Here is a 16,409-nt window from a genome sequence, read left to right as displayed (position 1 = left end):
ACGCCTCACACTGTACAGACTGTAGGGATGCACTGTATGTGGTGTGGGGGTAAATAAGCAGACACATTTCCTAAACTAGTAGGAAACTTCTGATAATTTGTTGTAAATGTGGCTCTCCTGTTAATTTGTTGTTGAATGTGCGGCTTCTTTGGATCTTCGGTAAAATAAAAGGTGCTCCATGAAACAAACATCAACATTGAAGAGCTTTGTGTCGCAAGAAGTACGCTAAGCACTTCAGCAGACACACCAGTGTTTCACTTTGAAACACGCATTTATTAAATAAACAATAAATACCTCCTAAATGGATGATTTTAAGCCTATTATTCAGTAGCACTAAATAGTCCGTTCATCCATCCATTTTCTAAGCTGCTTCTCCATCAGGGTCGCGGGGGGGGAGCTTGCTGGAGCCTATCCCAGCAGTCTTTGGGCAGAAGGCCGGATACACCCTGGACAGGTCGCCAGTCCATCGCAGGGCAGACAGACAGACACAGACAGTCATTCACACCTAGGGGCAATTTAGCACGTTCAATTGGCCTGACTGCATGTCTTTGGACTATGGGAGGAAACCAGAGAATCCGGAGGAAACCCACGCAGCCACAGGGAGAACATGCAAACTCCACACAGAGAGGACCCTGGTCACCACGCCACCGTGCCGCCCTAGCACTAAATAGTAATATGCATACAGTATCTTATATTTAGGTTCAAATTGTGGCAATATTCTGGACTCACACGCTGCCATAGTTAGAACTGTGATGGACTCTTTTCTCACTAGTCATGGAACTTATAAAATGTCAAAGTGTACCCGACATTAGCTTTGCAAGAAGTACACTGAGGCCTTAACTCTCGCTGCACATGGCTGCACTTTTACTAAACAGTCCATGGGCCAGGTTCGTAAACTCTGTCTTAGGGGCCAATAAACCATACTGGGCCCCTATTAACGTCCATGTTGTTTATGGTTTTGATGATATTGGCAGAAAAATATTTTATGAAGACATCACCGATGACAGAGGTTATGCACCCACCACTTAAACACTCACATGTTCATGTTGCATTTTACACATTAATTATTCATTTTGAACACATAGTTCTATCCCCCTGTAGTTACATTACTTCTATATTTTGTTTATCTTAGCATCAGTAAAACTTTTCCTGCTCGCAAAATTAATTTTTATCATATATTCTAAATCAAATCATTGGGCTGGGAAGTAGATTACAGCCTCCAAGTGTTGAGAAAAAGCTCTGCAATGAGCTAACAACTAATGGAAACTTATTACCACTAGCATTGTGCAAACTGCATGCCTAAATTCGACAGTTTGATATTGGCATCAAACTGTCAAGTTAAGCAACTAAAAATAGATTATGTACTTTCTGGCACTGCATGACATACAGTTATATCTAAAAATGAACAAAAGTATATTTTAAAAGCTAAAAACCTGAAACCATGCCAGCATGTCTTGGCTGGTCAACTACATCTGAAGTAAGGAGAAAACTGCACTTGACTGAACTTTAGACCCCAGCACTTAAACAGGTTTAAGTAATTATTTTGAGCTTTTTTTTTATTTCTATAACAGTAGAAATAAAATATTAGAAAATGGGGGGACTGAAAAAAAGAGATTGCAGTACTAACCCAAACACATCAGTGTTTTTTTGTAATATCATATGACTCTTTCATTCTCTGAATGAAGTCCACTCACGCCAATCATGTGATTCAGTTCAAATTATTTATAAAACTTTATTTTCAATTCAATTGCTCTTCTTTTAGAACACATATCCAAGCACTAAAACCAAACCAAAAACATGTGACAAAAACACGAGACGAGGCTGAACACACACACACACACACACCAGCACACACACACACACACACACACATACTCATAGACACACCCACACACCAGCACACACACACACATACTCATAGACACACCCACACACCAGCACACAAACACACATACTCATAGACACACCCACACACCAGCACACATACACATTACCACCTACAGTGTGAAAGACAGACTACTGAGTGACAAGACCAGAGTCTGGAAAAAAGAACAACAGCAAAAACAAAACAAAATCAATAAAAAAAGGACACAAAAAAGCAAAAGAAAAATCGCACAACTTCTCACGTTATCTTCAGACTCTCCTCTGCTCTAGAGGAGAATGAGGGAGGGGATCAAAAAAAATAGGAAAAGTTCAAAGGAAACCAAACTACACTGAGAGGAATCAAACTATTTTGTTGATTAGTAATGTCTGCGGGAAACACATGAAGCACAGTAGTGTCCGTGCTTATCATATGGCTTTTTCATTCATGCAACAGCTTGGCTGTGGGTTAAAGACAGAGGAGGGCGATATGGCCAAAGTAATACTGTAATACTTTTCACAATACACCAAATGCATTAGGATATTTCGTTTTTCCAAATGAGTTGGAACTATTGCCACACTGAAAAAACGCTGTATGACAATTAATCATGATTATTTAATTCACTGTAAAAAGCACACAGCTAGAAAACAATAAATAATGATATACAATCAGCTATTTGTTAAAATGCAGTTTAAATTATTAACAATCCACGCTCTGCTTTACAGACTTTAGCTAAAATCCCATTCAACCGAATGAATTTAGGTTGTTTAGAGTCACTACATAACATTGAGTTTCCATTTTAAAATGCTACACTAATGAGCTGGTGTCTGTTGCAGCTAATCAGAGATGCACATGCAAAATAAATATCGTTTGAAATGAAAAACACACATTGCAAGTTTAGAGTTTCTCATTAGGCTGAATGGGATCTGTGAAGCTTGTCCAAGCTAACAAAGGTTGCTATGAAGAACACTGGTGGGAGGACCATAGACAGTCTAAAGCTCTGATTTGAACGAATAGTTTACAGTTCTCGAAACACAGTTGTTTCCTGCAATGCATATCGCGATACAATTTATCACAGTATGATTACATATTGCCATATCGCCCACCCCTAGTTAAAGCAAGACTGCAGTGTTGGTAGCAAAAGCCTTCCGATGCTGAAGATCTGTTTCATTTTTCTCTTTTCTTCATGTAATAGCTACAACCTGGCTTTGAGCCTCAGGTCAACATCTAGGGGCTTCATCTACAAAGGCCTGAAGTGTTTATGTAGCATTCACAGTACACAGAGCATAGAGGGACGGTGCCATAGAGCTTCCACAGTAATAAAATAGAATTATGTTAAAGAAAATAAATTCATATATATTTATACTGAATATAGATCTTCTCTTCTGCCTGTTTCTTTAGCCTGAATGATACATCCACGGTTTTTTAACTGTCCTGAGTGTGTATATTTGCGTATTTGTGTGTGTGTGTATGAGTAAAAGAAACAAAGTAATGCAAATTCATTTCCACATAAATAATATGTATCATATCAACACAATTATTGCCAAAAGTAGGTAAACTGTAAAACAAAACTGTGTTGAAGTATTATATTTTATTCACGTGGAATTGATGTGAATGTGAGAATACAATGCATCACTTGTTTCAGTGCAGTAAGAGAGTATGATGGGGCAGAGACAAAGAGAGAGAGAGTCTGAGTGGGGGGAGGTCTAATAAGGGAGGGTGCATACACATCTAGCTGTTCTAAAGCTATAAGAATAACTGGACACAGTCTACAGCATTAGAGCAGCATACGTCACCATGACAACAGCTGCATGTGCTCTCGTTTTGCACATGCTCAGTGTGCTGTATGAGGCACGGCAGGCTTCACCTGTTGCTCTGGATAAAGCCAGGGCGAACCTAGTGTAGCACTTCCACACTACAAAGAATGGAAACTTCTTGAGCGTATTTAATGTATCTAACACTTCTCATTATGGGAGGTGGTAAAAATATTATCAGATTATTCCATCTGCATCCAAACTTTTTAGTACTTTTATTTTATTAGGAGGAATGATTTTACTGTCCTGGGAGATCGTTTCACTTCCTGTTTTTTAAAAAAGCTAACACAAAAATATCATTTCACTTGATGAAATTTCTTAGCCACTTATAATCCCAGGCTTATTACATATTAAGGTCTATTATTCAGTAACTTCAAGGACTTCAATGCAAACTGGCTGAGTTATTCTCACAAAATATACAAGTGTGTGATTAAACTTTGGGCCCAACCTAAAACCCAATCTTAAACCTAACAATTTGAGAATCTCTAGACAATCTACAGAGAAGTGTAAACAAATGTTTTTATATATTAGACATACAGTGTATAAGAGACCTCCCTTCATTTATTGAACTTCCAATCAAAATGTCCATTAAGCACAATTTATTCATTTTTCAGTGTCAGGAAAAAGCAAAAAATATATATAGAAAATTCACCTCAACATCTAAATATAACATCAAATGTCTTTTCAGGAGACCCACTTTCAGTTTTTCAAAGAAATGTGCAGGGACAGTTTTCCAGAAATTCCAAAGATCAGTCTTAGAAACTGCATTTTCTGCTGATCCAACTATTCCCAAACACTTTCAGTGATGCTCTGGACTCCAAAACTGGACTGAAAACCAGCAGCCTCTTTGTCTGATTTGCAAATATTTGTCTGATTTGCAAAAATCTTTTTCTTGAAGTGCTTCTTGAAAGCTACACATCCTTTTAGACTCATAGTGCTGAGTTGTCTTCTCACAGTGGAAGGATGGACAGACATTCTGTGAATTTTTTCAGATCTGAAGCAAAAGTGGAGCTTGATGTATTTTCCAGTATCTTTTAATGATGAAAGCTTGAAGTACTGGTTATTTGATGTGGACAGTTTCGGTAGTCAACCGGGTCTTGCCTTGTTTTGGAAACTCCTGTTTTTACTTAGATTCTTTGGATGGATTAACTTATTATCTAATATCATCAAAAACATGAATAACTTGCACTTAATGACTGTTTTGATTGGAGATGTAACCAGAGATGGGTGGTCTCAGACCTTTCCACAGTGCTGTACTTTTTTGCAGTGCAAAAAATAAAAAATAGAGTCCATCATGCTTTTTAACACAGTGGGTTTCTGATGTAGTATAACAAATTGCCCAGTACAAATACACACACCGCACCCTTAAACAGCTGGGGAAACAGAAAGAGAGGGAGGTGGCAGTGTGTTTGTGTGTGTGTTTTTACCTCAAAGTGCTCAAATACCTCAAAGTTCTCCACTTACTTGAATGTATGTGGACACCTGTGTATGTAAATCAAGCCTGCGAGTGCATTTGTGCATGAATATGTATGTTTTAAGAACTCAGACATAAAGAAAATCTGTCCAGTCTTTTCAGGGACCTTTGCAGACATACTGACTATCAATAGCTCTGTTGCAACTGAAATGCGCTTTAGTGTATAGAGACATACATTACAATCACCATGGTAACAGTGATTTCATCTTCCCCACAAAGATGCATTTTTTCCAGAGTGCAAAGGGTTTGAACGCATGAACTTTCGATGCAAATTAATCCGGACACAATATAAAATGAAAGACAACAATCTGAAAATAAAACACATTCTTACAGTAGTACAGTTCTATTTTGGGCTTTTTTCATGGCGCTACTTCAGACAACTGCATTTCAAAATAAACCCATAAAATGAAAAAGAAAGGAGAACACATGCGTGTTACGAGAGCTTTTTCTCACAATACTGTTTGGTTCTATTTTTTAATTTCTTTTCTCTTTCACACATGTGAAAGGGGGAAAGAGAAAACAATCTGCTTCGTCTCTGCATGCGGCTCACATGCAGAGAAAAAAAGAACAACAGAGCACGAGAGGAGAAAGAGAGAATGAGAGAAAAACAACCAAAAAAAAAATACAAGAAACCATATCCATCACTGAACTTTTTCACATTAGGGATGAAATGAAGAGAGGAGGGAAAGGAAGGAGGGAGGGATTAGGAGGATTAGAAGGAGGGCAGTAGAGATGAATGGAATTAACCATCACTGAGGGAGAGAGGTCTAAGGTTGAGAGGTCATGACTGCTGGCCGCTCCACTGGCCGTCCATCGGTCGGCGAAGCAGCTCCTCCACGTGCCTTGCTACATCCATGGTGTCGTCCAGATCAAAATCACCATCATTATCCAGCATACTGTCACTCCTGAGATAGATAGAGAGAGAGGGAGGGAGAGAGAGAAAAGAGAAGAGAGAAAAAAAGAAAGAGACAAACAGAGGGAGGGAGAGACAAAGACACAATAAAGAGAGAGAGCAAGAGATGGAGGAAGAGAGGAAAAGAAAAACAAAGAGGAGAGAAAAGAGAAGGGAGAGCGAGAGAAAGGAGAGAGAAAAGGTGAGAAAGAACAGCAAAAGAAAGATAAAAAGAGGTGGGAAGAACAAAGAGAAGAGGAGAAAAGAGGATGAGAGCAAGAGAAAAAAAGGAGAGCAAGTGAGAGAAAGACAGAAGAAGAGACAAATAGAGAAAGGGAAAAGAGATGGAGGAAGGGAGAAAAATAGAAGAAAGAAGAAGAGAAAGAAAGGAGACGCAAGAGAGAGGACATAGAGAGAGTAATGGCAGGACAAAGGGGGGCAAAACAAAGAGAGAAAAAGAGAGAGGGAGAGAGAGAAGGGGGGAGAGAAAGAGAGAGAGAGAGAGAGAGAGAGAGAGAGAGAGAGAGAGAGAAGCAAAAAGTGGGTAAATAATAACAAAATAAACTTACAGAGTAAATTGATTCAAAAGAAGCTCTAAAGTGTTGCAAACACCAAATTCTATGTTTTTGGTTTGACTTGATTTTACAAATATCAGATATATAACAGTTGAGCTCTGTACTCCTTTATCATAGCATAGATAAAACAAACAACTGTCCCTATAATCAGTAAAGACAGCAAAGAACTCAAGATTCTGGAAATTTCTCTAAGTGTTTCTGTCAGTTCATTGGACCTAGTCCAGCTACTTCCTCATAACTTAATAATTACAGACTACTTTGAACTCTACTATTCGTTGAATTAAAACCATGCCCAACTATTTTAAACCAAAGCCGCAGTAACTACTGACTACAAAGTTCATTACATTACAAAGAAAGCTGTCAATTATTTATGAAAAACACGCTAAAACTTACAAAGATCTTGACACTTTCTGAAAATACCATTTTTAGGAAGTAGTTAATAAACAAAGGTGGAACTAAATACAATTATTAAGCTTTAGAAGTTTAGAAAATTTGTGATATCGCTACTCCTGGAAAGTCACCATCCAACACACCTCAAAATTTCATTAACATTCTGAAAGGTAGAGCTTTAGAAAACTCTAATATTAAGTTAATATGCCATAAAACACTATTTTCCAATAACAAAGACTACATTCAGTGGCCCAAATCTGTACATTTTAATGCACAGTTACTGTTTATTTGCTGAATTTAACACACTGGAAAAATAATACATGAAATGTGGTCTGTGCACAGGCTTTGGCACATTGTATATTTTATGTTTTATTTTTTTCCAGTTTCCAGGTGAAATTGTGCACTACCATTTAAAGGAAAACATGTTTAAGTGTGTTCGTTTTAGAGCATGTGCTCAATTTAAAAATCAACAAAACCTGTAATTTGACTAGGGGTGTTTTAGCTTTTGCATACAACTGTATTTGTTTTCACTGCATCATCTTCCTAAAGAAAAAACATGATGCATAACCATAGTGACAATCTGATGTTTTTTGATGTTGCTGCTATAAGGCTCCTGCATGGGCAAAATGATTTAACGGACTGAGCTGAAGTGACATGAAAGATCAATCTAAAAGGTCAAATTGATCCATATCGGATATGTATATAGATTTCAGTACCACAAATGAAAGAGTCTGAAAATCAGAATTGAAAATATGAGATTCAAAGTGTTTTTGTTTTTTTTTACAGTTCAGACTTGAGCCACTTTTACCTTTAGGGTCAGCATAGCCAAAATATTTGATACACTGAAAATTCCAATCAAATGTGAAAAAATGTATGTACTAAAAACATGCTGTCATGGAAAGAGTAAGGAAGTGTTCAAAGTGTGTCAGGCTCTGGTCATCCAAAAATACCTACAAAACCTAAAGCTGTCATCCAAAATAACAGATGCACCACAAATATTAAACTAAAAAGTACTAAATTGTAGCCTACATAAAAGTCATTGATGTTTGTCCCACTAACGTTTGAGAGCAGGTCTTAAGATTTCACTTAATTGCTGGCATCATTGTGAGTAGAAGTTAGCAAAGCTAGCTATTGTTGGCTGCAACTTTTCTGTTGGATGTGAATGAATAATTGATAATGTTGCCTTGGAAAGTCATAAGCAAACCAGACATAAACTGTATCTACAGATGGCTACTTTTGTGAACTGTATTTATTTTTTATTTAATAAGTATCCCCATCTCATTTTTAAATTTGATGCTCCACAACGAGGTGATTTTAATAGCGTGGTCATGAACAAACCTACACACATCCAAAACCACAAAAAGGCTTCTTTTGTTTGACTCACATGGCTGGATAAATGCCGTAATTTGATGGGTGACTGACGGCCGGTGATGCTGCATGATCCATGTAGGTGGGGTTTGCTGCAGGGTCAGGATTAGGTGTTGCAAACCTGAACACATGCACACACAGACACACCAAAATGACATTCATCAACTCTCCTTTGCACATGAGAAGTGTCTCATTAGCAAAGCTGTAATCGATCTGACCTTATCTTCCGTCCTGGTGGCCTGGCACCCTACCTGCCACCTACATCAACACAGAGTGCATGCAGAAGCCATCATAAGCAGCTAATAAAGCTAACGATGCTAAATACTCTCATGTATGCTATGAAGAATCCTCTTGGCAGCGGCTAACTCCTGCCAAATTTGACCAGAGTGGACATCTTGCTTACAAGCTAACAACCTCCCCACTGCCGGAGCACTAGCAGGCTAACTCCGCTAATGAAGCTAACATGGCTTAGTATATTCTGATGGTGAAAATAAGATTGCAGAGTATGAGATCTCCATGGTGATGGCTAACTTCCAGCTGAGCTGGACTGGAGAAGCGAGCGCTGATATGCTAGCATGCAATTAGGCTAACTGTGTGAAGATGATGGGTTGGCACTCAGGACATTAAAGACATGAAGGCTTTTACTGAACAATCAGCATGCAGGGAAGTTGCAAGAGAAAGACAGAAAAAGTAAAGGCCACTTGTAGTGGAGGGAAAAGAGCAGATACTCACTCTGGCACTACTTGTTTGATCTGTGGTTTGACATAGCCGTCCACGGCTTTTGCTGTAGAGGTTGAAGACAGAGATAAAGCCACTTATTAAGAACCTTCAAATGTCAGTATCTTCTTCCATGCTATTTTATAGAAGCCCTCTAAGACACTACCCTCCATTTCTCTACAGTTTTCACAAACTGGCTTGATTTTATACATTGTCAGGTCTTACATACATTGCCATATCTACAGTCATATGCAAAGGTTTGAATACTCCTGGTTAAACTGTATGTTTTGCTGACATTCTAAGTGAAAATAAGTTAACACATACTCTAAAGAGAACACTGAAATATGGCACATTTCTACAAATTTCAGTGCAAAATTCCTATGTATTGGCTGAGTTTAAAGATATCTAAGATTGTTTTTTAATAAAATGAGCTTTACTGAGTCAGGAAAAAAAAAACAACATGCTTAAACACAGTGTCCGTGCGCTGCTGTAAGTCACCCTGTAAAGTCTGAAATAGTAAGATAAAGTTAGAGGTACTGGGTTGGGAGTTTTCTGGATAATGTGTTTGCATATTATCATCACATGCCCAGATTTAAAAGAGGGTCCGGCTCGATGTTTGGTTCCCAAATGCAAAATCGACATCATACTGATGAAAATATGTAACAGTAGACGATCATTCAGTTATGTGCCTGTAAGACACGGCATTCACTAAATCCAGTTCTCTCTGAAAAGTCTTTTAACTGGTGATAGGGAGTTGATTGCAAAAGAATCAATTCTTCAACTCCAATATGTCTCGGAGACTCAAATTGTCTGGAATTGTCTCAAGGGACGATTAGATGGAGGCTTGTGTAATACAGGAAAGAGCCTGAGTTTTAATTTAATTACCAGCCTTTATAATACGTCAACGCTGCTCACCAGCTACCAGGAAGCACAAGCTCTGTTCACAAAACCATTTTCGAGATGTCTGCCTTTACACTGTCCTGCTCTGCACCCTATTCTGCTTACGGAAAACCAAACTCAGAATTTTCTTCTTGAGTAGGGTTGCAATAAACAATTAAAATGGTACATGGAACCATTTTAATCCTTCATCCTTTTAATCGCAGACAAAAGGATGAAGTTGTAGTTGGCTTCTTATTTAAATTTTACATTCCACCTTAAATGGTGCTGCAGTTCAATTCTGAAGCCTGCGCAACTGCTGTATCATTAAAGGGGAACAGACAATTTAGATAAAAAATCCAACTTCAATCTTGTTTCATTTTCAATGAATTATGGCTACAATGATTTTCTCAGTAGCTACATCGCTCAGAGTTTCCCCTCATCCTGTAGCCTGCTCAAACTGATGGTAAAATGTATTCAAACACTACATTAATCAGCTGTAATCATTTGTCAAATTACCTGATATACTATCAGTATACTAGGTATAATCTACGAATTTTTGTGATATCAATGTAATGTCTGCTATAACCCTTTATTAATGGCTCTGGCGCTCTCTTGGTGAAAATTAAGTGGAGTGAGGGATTCAAATCCATCAACTCCAGAAGCAAGAATAAAGACTTGGAGCTGACTTTAGAAAACCTGTAATGGTCCATTACTAATCTTAGCGCACTCTCAATCATTAGATTCATCCACTTGGGGAAAGGGTCCCACAGCACTACCCACATTAAAAATGGTCTTTTTAAACCGCCTTCACCTATACACCATATATAGATATCTACATGTAATTATGTCTAATTATAGTCTTAACATAGCCCTAACCTTCACTTAAAAAAAATGTTTTATTTTCACCATTTCAGTTTTTTATTTTATTTTTTTTTTAAAATAACACTTTAAAGCATACAAAGCCTGGACTATTTTGTTAACACCGTTTTTCTCTGGTTTTCCTACATAGAAAGGACATTTATGACATACACGCACACAAAATCACACCACTGTACTTACAATGGCATCACTACACTAGTTTCATCCTCTAATGTGATGTTATCTTCCAGTACCATCAACAGTTTCATCCCCAGTAACAGCAATAATGTGAGATAATAGCATTTCTCAGTTAGAAACAGGCATTCTTAACTGAGCCTGCATAACCTTTAGTGAAAATAGGCCTTTGCTGGAGCATTTTGAATGATACAAGTAATGGGTCCCCCTGAATGTGCTGTGATATTACAGCAAATCTCTGCATTACAGAAAAAACATGCAATACTTCTATCATTTTGCATTGTTTTTCACAAAGTTCTAGAATAATAAGCCTGAGAGATGGATGCATAATTACAAACACAAGAATTAATGTCTTACAGAGAGGAGGGGTGTAATATTTGGAGAAAACCTCGTCTTTGGGCCGATCAGGGTAGAGGAACAGCAGGTGGTTCAGGTCACTGATGCGGTCAGAAAGAGAGCGGATAGAGAAGTCTTTGGTTGTATAGGGCATGAGGTTCCACACCATTCTCTCCCCTGCACAAACACAAATAAACACACAAGTAAGGCTTCATAGAGTTAATACACTAATAGAGTTGTTCACACAGGCTAACTGGCAAAAAAAAAAAAACATGTATATAGATTATACACACATGATATTGAGTAAAAGGAGGTAACAGCAACAGTATTTTTGGAACTATAGTACAAAAATACTGCCACAACTAATACACAGGATATTATGATACAGTACTGTACAAATGTCAGAGACCACCCTTCATTTATTTATTTTCCACTCTAAACAGTCACTAAAAGGAAACAGACAAATAAGAAGCTGCTTGTGTTCTCAAAACAGCAAACCAATTACCCAAGAGTTCAGACCTCAACATCATCAATCAATGTGTTAAGGATTAGTTGGATTGTAAGAAGCAGAAAATGCAAACAACCTCTAAGACTGAACTTTGAAGATGTTGAAAAATGAATCCTGTAATGTTCTTTAAAAGGCTGAATTGTATTTGTTTCTGTGTATTGTTCAATTAAATATACACTGCTCAAAAAAAATAAAGGGAACACTTAAACAGCACAATATAACTCCAAGTAAATTAAACTTCTGTGAAATCAAACTGTCCACTTAGGAAGCAACACTGATTGACAATCAATTTCACAGCTGGTGTGCAAATGGAACAGACAATAGGTTGAAATTACTGGCAATTAGCAAGACACACTGAATAAAGGAGTGGTTCTGCAGGTGGGGGCCACAGACCACTTCTCAGTACCTTTCTGCTTTCTGGCTGATGTTTTGGTCACTTTTGAATGTTGGTGGTGCTTTCACACTCGTGGTAGCATGAGACGGACTCTACAACCCACACAAATGGCTCAGGTAGGGCATCAATGCGAGCTGTGGCCAGGAGACAGGCCAGTACACCAGGAGACGTGGAGGAGGCCGTAGGAGGGCAACAACCCAGCAGCAGGACCACTACCTCCGCCTTTGTGCAAGGAGGAACAGGAGGAGCACTGCCAGAGCCCTGCAAAATGACCTCCAGCAGGCCACAAATGTGCATGTGTCTGCACAAACGGTTAGAAACCGACTCCATGAGGATGGTATGAGGGCCCAACGTCCACAGATGGGGGTTGTGCTCACAGCCCAACACCGTGCAGGATGCTTGGCATTTGCTAGAGAACACCAGGATTGGCAAACTGGTGACTGGTGCCCTGTGCTCTTCACAGATGAAAGCAGATTCACACTGAGCACATGTGACAGACGTGACAGAGTCTGGAGACGCCATGGAGAGCAATCTGCTGCCCGCAACATCCTTCAGCATGACAGGTTTGGCAGTGGGTCAGTAATGGTGTGGGGTGGCATTTCTTTGGAGGGCCGCACAGCCCTCCATGTGCTCGCCAGAGGTAGCCTGACTGCCATTAGGTTCCAAGATGAGATCCTCAGACCCCTTGTGAGACCATATGCTGGTGCGGTTGGCCCTGGGTTCCTCCTAATGCAGGACAATGCTAGACCTCATGTGGCTGGAGTGTGTCAGCAGTTCCTGCCAGATGAAGGCATTGAAGCTATGGACTGGCCCGCCCGTTCCCCAGACCTGAATCTGATTGAGCACATCTGGGACATCATGTCTCGCTCCATCCACCAACGCCACGTTGCACCACAGACTGTCCAGGAGTTGGCGGATGATTTAGTCCAGGAGACCTCTGGGAGGAGATCCCTCAGGAGACCATCCGCCACCTCATCAGGAGCATGCCCAGGCATTGTAGGGAGGTCATACAGGCACGTGCAGGCCACACACAATACTGAGCCTCATTTAACTTGTTTTAAGGACATTACATCAAAGTTGGATCAGCCTGTAGTGTGTTTTTCCACTTTAATTTTGTGTGTGACTCCAAATCCAGGCCTCCATTGGTTAATAAATTTGATTTCCATTGATGGTTTTGTGTGATTTTGTTGTCAGCACATTCAACTTTGTACAGAACAAAGTATTCAATGAGAATATTTCATTCATTCAGATCTAGGATGTGTTATTTGAGTGTTCCCTTTATTTTTTTGATATGTCTTCTGAAGGCTTTGGTTAAGTTTCCTCATTTCTATAATTATGGGAATTCAAAACATCATTGGGTCCACAGTTCTGATCTGCTTATGTGTGGCTGTTCCAGAGTGTCACATTCTATCGGCAATGCTTTTCTATAGTTTATAGTTGTGTGTGCACAACTGAACTCCTGCGTCAGCAATAGGTACAGCTTAAATATTTATTTTGAAAAAAAAAAGACTAGTTTACGGATTTTAAAATATTGATATAAATATTTTTAAAGAGTCTATGCAATCTTCTTCAGTATTAAACATGTGTACATTATATAACAGTCTGCTGTCATATTCATGATAACTAATGTAAATCTGTGTGTCCAGTTAAAGTGTATATTGTAAGGACTGCAGTGTATCATGTCTCATTAGCCTAAGTGACCCTGAGGTAATCAATTCAGTGCAGGGTCTGAATAATAGAAGATTAACTGCTGCATTTAAAATTTGCTTTTGATATGCCAATGATACTCAAATACCCTTTCCATCTCACCTACTGACAATCAGAATTCCAGTTGCACCCAATCATGTCTAGCTAAGATCTTTTCATGGATTGCAGAAGACCACCTGAAGTTAAATTCTATCAAGACTGAACTGCTATACACAAAATGGCATGCCTTCGTTATAATCTTGCCATCTCATTCAAGAACTACTTGGTCACTCTGTCTGAAGCTGCATGCAGCCTTGGTGTAATTCAGGATGACCTGGTTTCGTTCTTGGCTCATGTTGCAAACCTGACTCAGTCATGAAGATTTCTCCTCTGCATTATCTAGAGGATTTCTATTTCTGTAAGTCACTTTGGATAAGAGCACCTGCTAAATATCCATCCATCCATCCATCCATCCATCCATCCATCCATCCATCCATCCATCCATTTTCTAAGCCGCTTCTCCGTCAGGGTCGCGGGGGGGTGCTGGAGCCCAGCAGTCATCGGGCGGAAGGCAGGATACACCCCAGACAGGTCGCCAATCCATCGCAGGGCAGACAGACAGACACAGACAGTCACTCACACACACACTCACACCTAGGGGCAATTTAGCATGTCCAATTGGCCTGACTGCATGTCTTTGGACTGTGGGAGGAAACCGGAGAACCCGCAGGAAACCCACGCAGACACGGGGAGAACATGCAAACTCCACACAGAGAGGACCCCGGTCACCCGGCCAGGGAATCGAACCCAGGCCCTCCTCACTGTGAGGCGACAGCGCTCACTAAATCGCATCACTGTAAATGATGACAACATATTTTGTTACTAAAGCTTGAGCAACAGGCAAGGTCAGTTTTTCACGGAATATTCTCTGCCTCTTAAACTCAGACGAAATTAGTGGTAGGGTCTAAAATGCATGTTGCTGGGAGTTTGTTACCTGTTGTTTTAAGTCAAGTTTATTTATATAGCGCTTTTTACAATAGGCATTGTCACAAAGCAGCTGTACAGAAAAATCCAGGTGCAAGCCGATAAGCAAACCAATGGCAACACTGGCTTGCTTATGTTTTGTTATTTCAAGTGTTTCTGCTTTGTTATTTATACAGGTTGGTCCCAATAACATTCTTTTCTGTAGATGCACAACATGACTGAATTACTGCAACTTTTTTGTGCATTCAGTAAATGCACAATATTGTAATTAACTGTAATTTTGTTTGATTAAATGTGGAGTGCTGAGAACTTCACACAAATGTTACTTAAAATGATCTCAAATGAGAAAAGACATGGTGTTGGGAACAATCAGAGCTATTCTTTCTGCAATCATGCAAATGATCCACAGATCTGAAGGGACTTCTCTTGTGAAAAACAAACCTATGATCATGAGCCACTTCACCCAACCGATCCGGGTGCAGATTCAAGTAATTAGGCCAAGTGTGAAAACAACTAACCCCTAACAGTGACAGGAGTGTTGGGCAGTACCTGCTTTGTTGGGGTTTTCCGCCACCCATGCAATGGTGATGCCCCCTATCTCTGAGTCACTGAATCGCAACAAGAACGTTCCGTTAGGTTTGGACATCAGCATGTCCTGAGCCTGCTGCTTATTCACAAAGCCCAGGATAGCCCTAATACAAACACACAAACACAAACAAAACCAATACAATATTGAGAAGTACAGATATGATTAATATGTGAGTGATCAAAAATGACTCAGGAGAGACAGAAAGAATGATTCAGAAAGCTACAAGTTGGTGTCAATCACAATTTTATATACAGTATCTAAATAAATAAATACAATTATGGCAAATAACAGTGCAAATACAAAAAAGACAATATAGCAGTTGTATGCACTTATGCCAGTCTTAAAGGTGACAGTAACATCTCTTACGATAAAAAAACTATTTGATGAATTACAATAAAAGGGAATGCTAGAAAGCTCTGTCCAGGCTTGAACCTGGTGATAAAGAATGTAAACTGAATGCAACTGTACAATTCATTGTCTAACTGCTATGTAATTAATCATATCATTACATTCAAATAATTATGTACTGTAAACTGCATGGCAAAATGCTGATCAATTTAGACTGCTATGGCTTAACTATGGGCTGTATTGCCAGTATTTCTCTGTGCACACTTATTTACAATAGCTAATCAGCTCCTTATGCTCATTGCAGCTAGTCAGACTGTTTGCACTATGACACTTCCAGCAATCATTTACTGTTGGCAGGACAAAATATTCTCCACAAGAACAATTACTTTTAAAGAGAAGAGAAAAAAACACCTACCATTACCTTAAGAGGTATTCAGCAAGATTTCCATTATATATATATATATATATATATATATATATATATATATATATATATATATATATATATATATATATATATATATATATATGAAACCTGTAA

The 16,409-nt window shown here is 39.0% G+C and overlaps 1 protein-coding gene across 2 annotated transcripts in view; it reads right to left on the bottom strand.

Annotated features, from left to right (window-relative positions):
- Nucleotides 1–1,707: 1,707 nt before the first annotated feature.
- The window catches only part of stat5a (signal transducer and activator of transcription 5a), a 134,321-nt gene continuing 119,619 nt past the window's right edge, over nucleotides 1,708–16,409 (bottom strand). For both annotated transcript variants that reach the window (XM_017725282.2, XM_017725281.2), the window contains 5 exons: nucleotides 15,481–15,623; nucleotides 11,381–11,536; nucleotides 9,107–9,158; nucleotides 8,391–8,495; nucleotides 1,708–6,054 (listed from right to left, as the gene is read on the bottom strand). In XM_017725282.2, coding sequence (XP_017580771.1) covers nucleotides 5,931–6,054; nucleotides 8,391–8,495; nucleotides 9,107–9,158; nucleotides 11,381–11,536; nucleotides 15,481–15,623 — 580 coding nt within the window. In that variant the 3' untranslated portion in view covers nucleotides 1,708–5,930. The remainder of the gene's footprint in view (nucleotides 6,055–8,390; nucleotides 8,496–9,106; nucleotides 9,159–11,380; nucleotides 11,537–15,480; nucleotides 15,624–16,409) is intronic.

Source organism: Pygocentrus nattereri, chromosome 14 (genome assembly GCF_015220715.1).
Source record: "Pygocentrus nattereri isolate fPygNat1 chromosome 14, fPygNat1.pri, whole genome shotgun sequence".
Taxonomy (NCBI): domain Eukaryota; kingdom Metazoa; phylum Chordata; class Actinopteri; order Characiformes; family Serrasalmidae; genus Pygocentrus; species Pygocentrus nattereri.
Note: the sequence above shows the minus strand (reverse complement) of the source record. Positions and strands in the feature narration are given on the sequence as shown.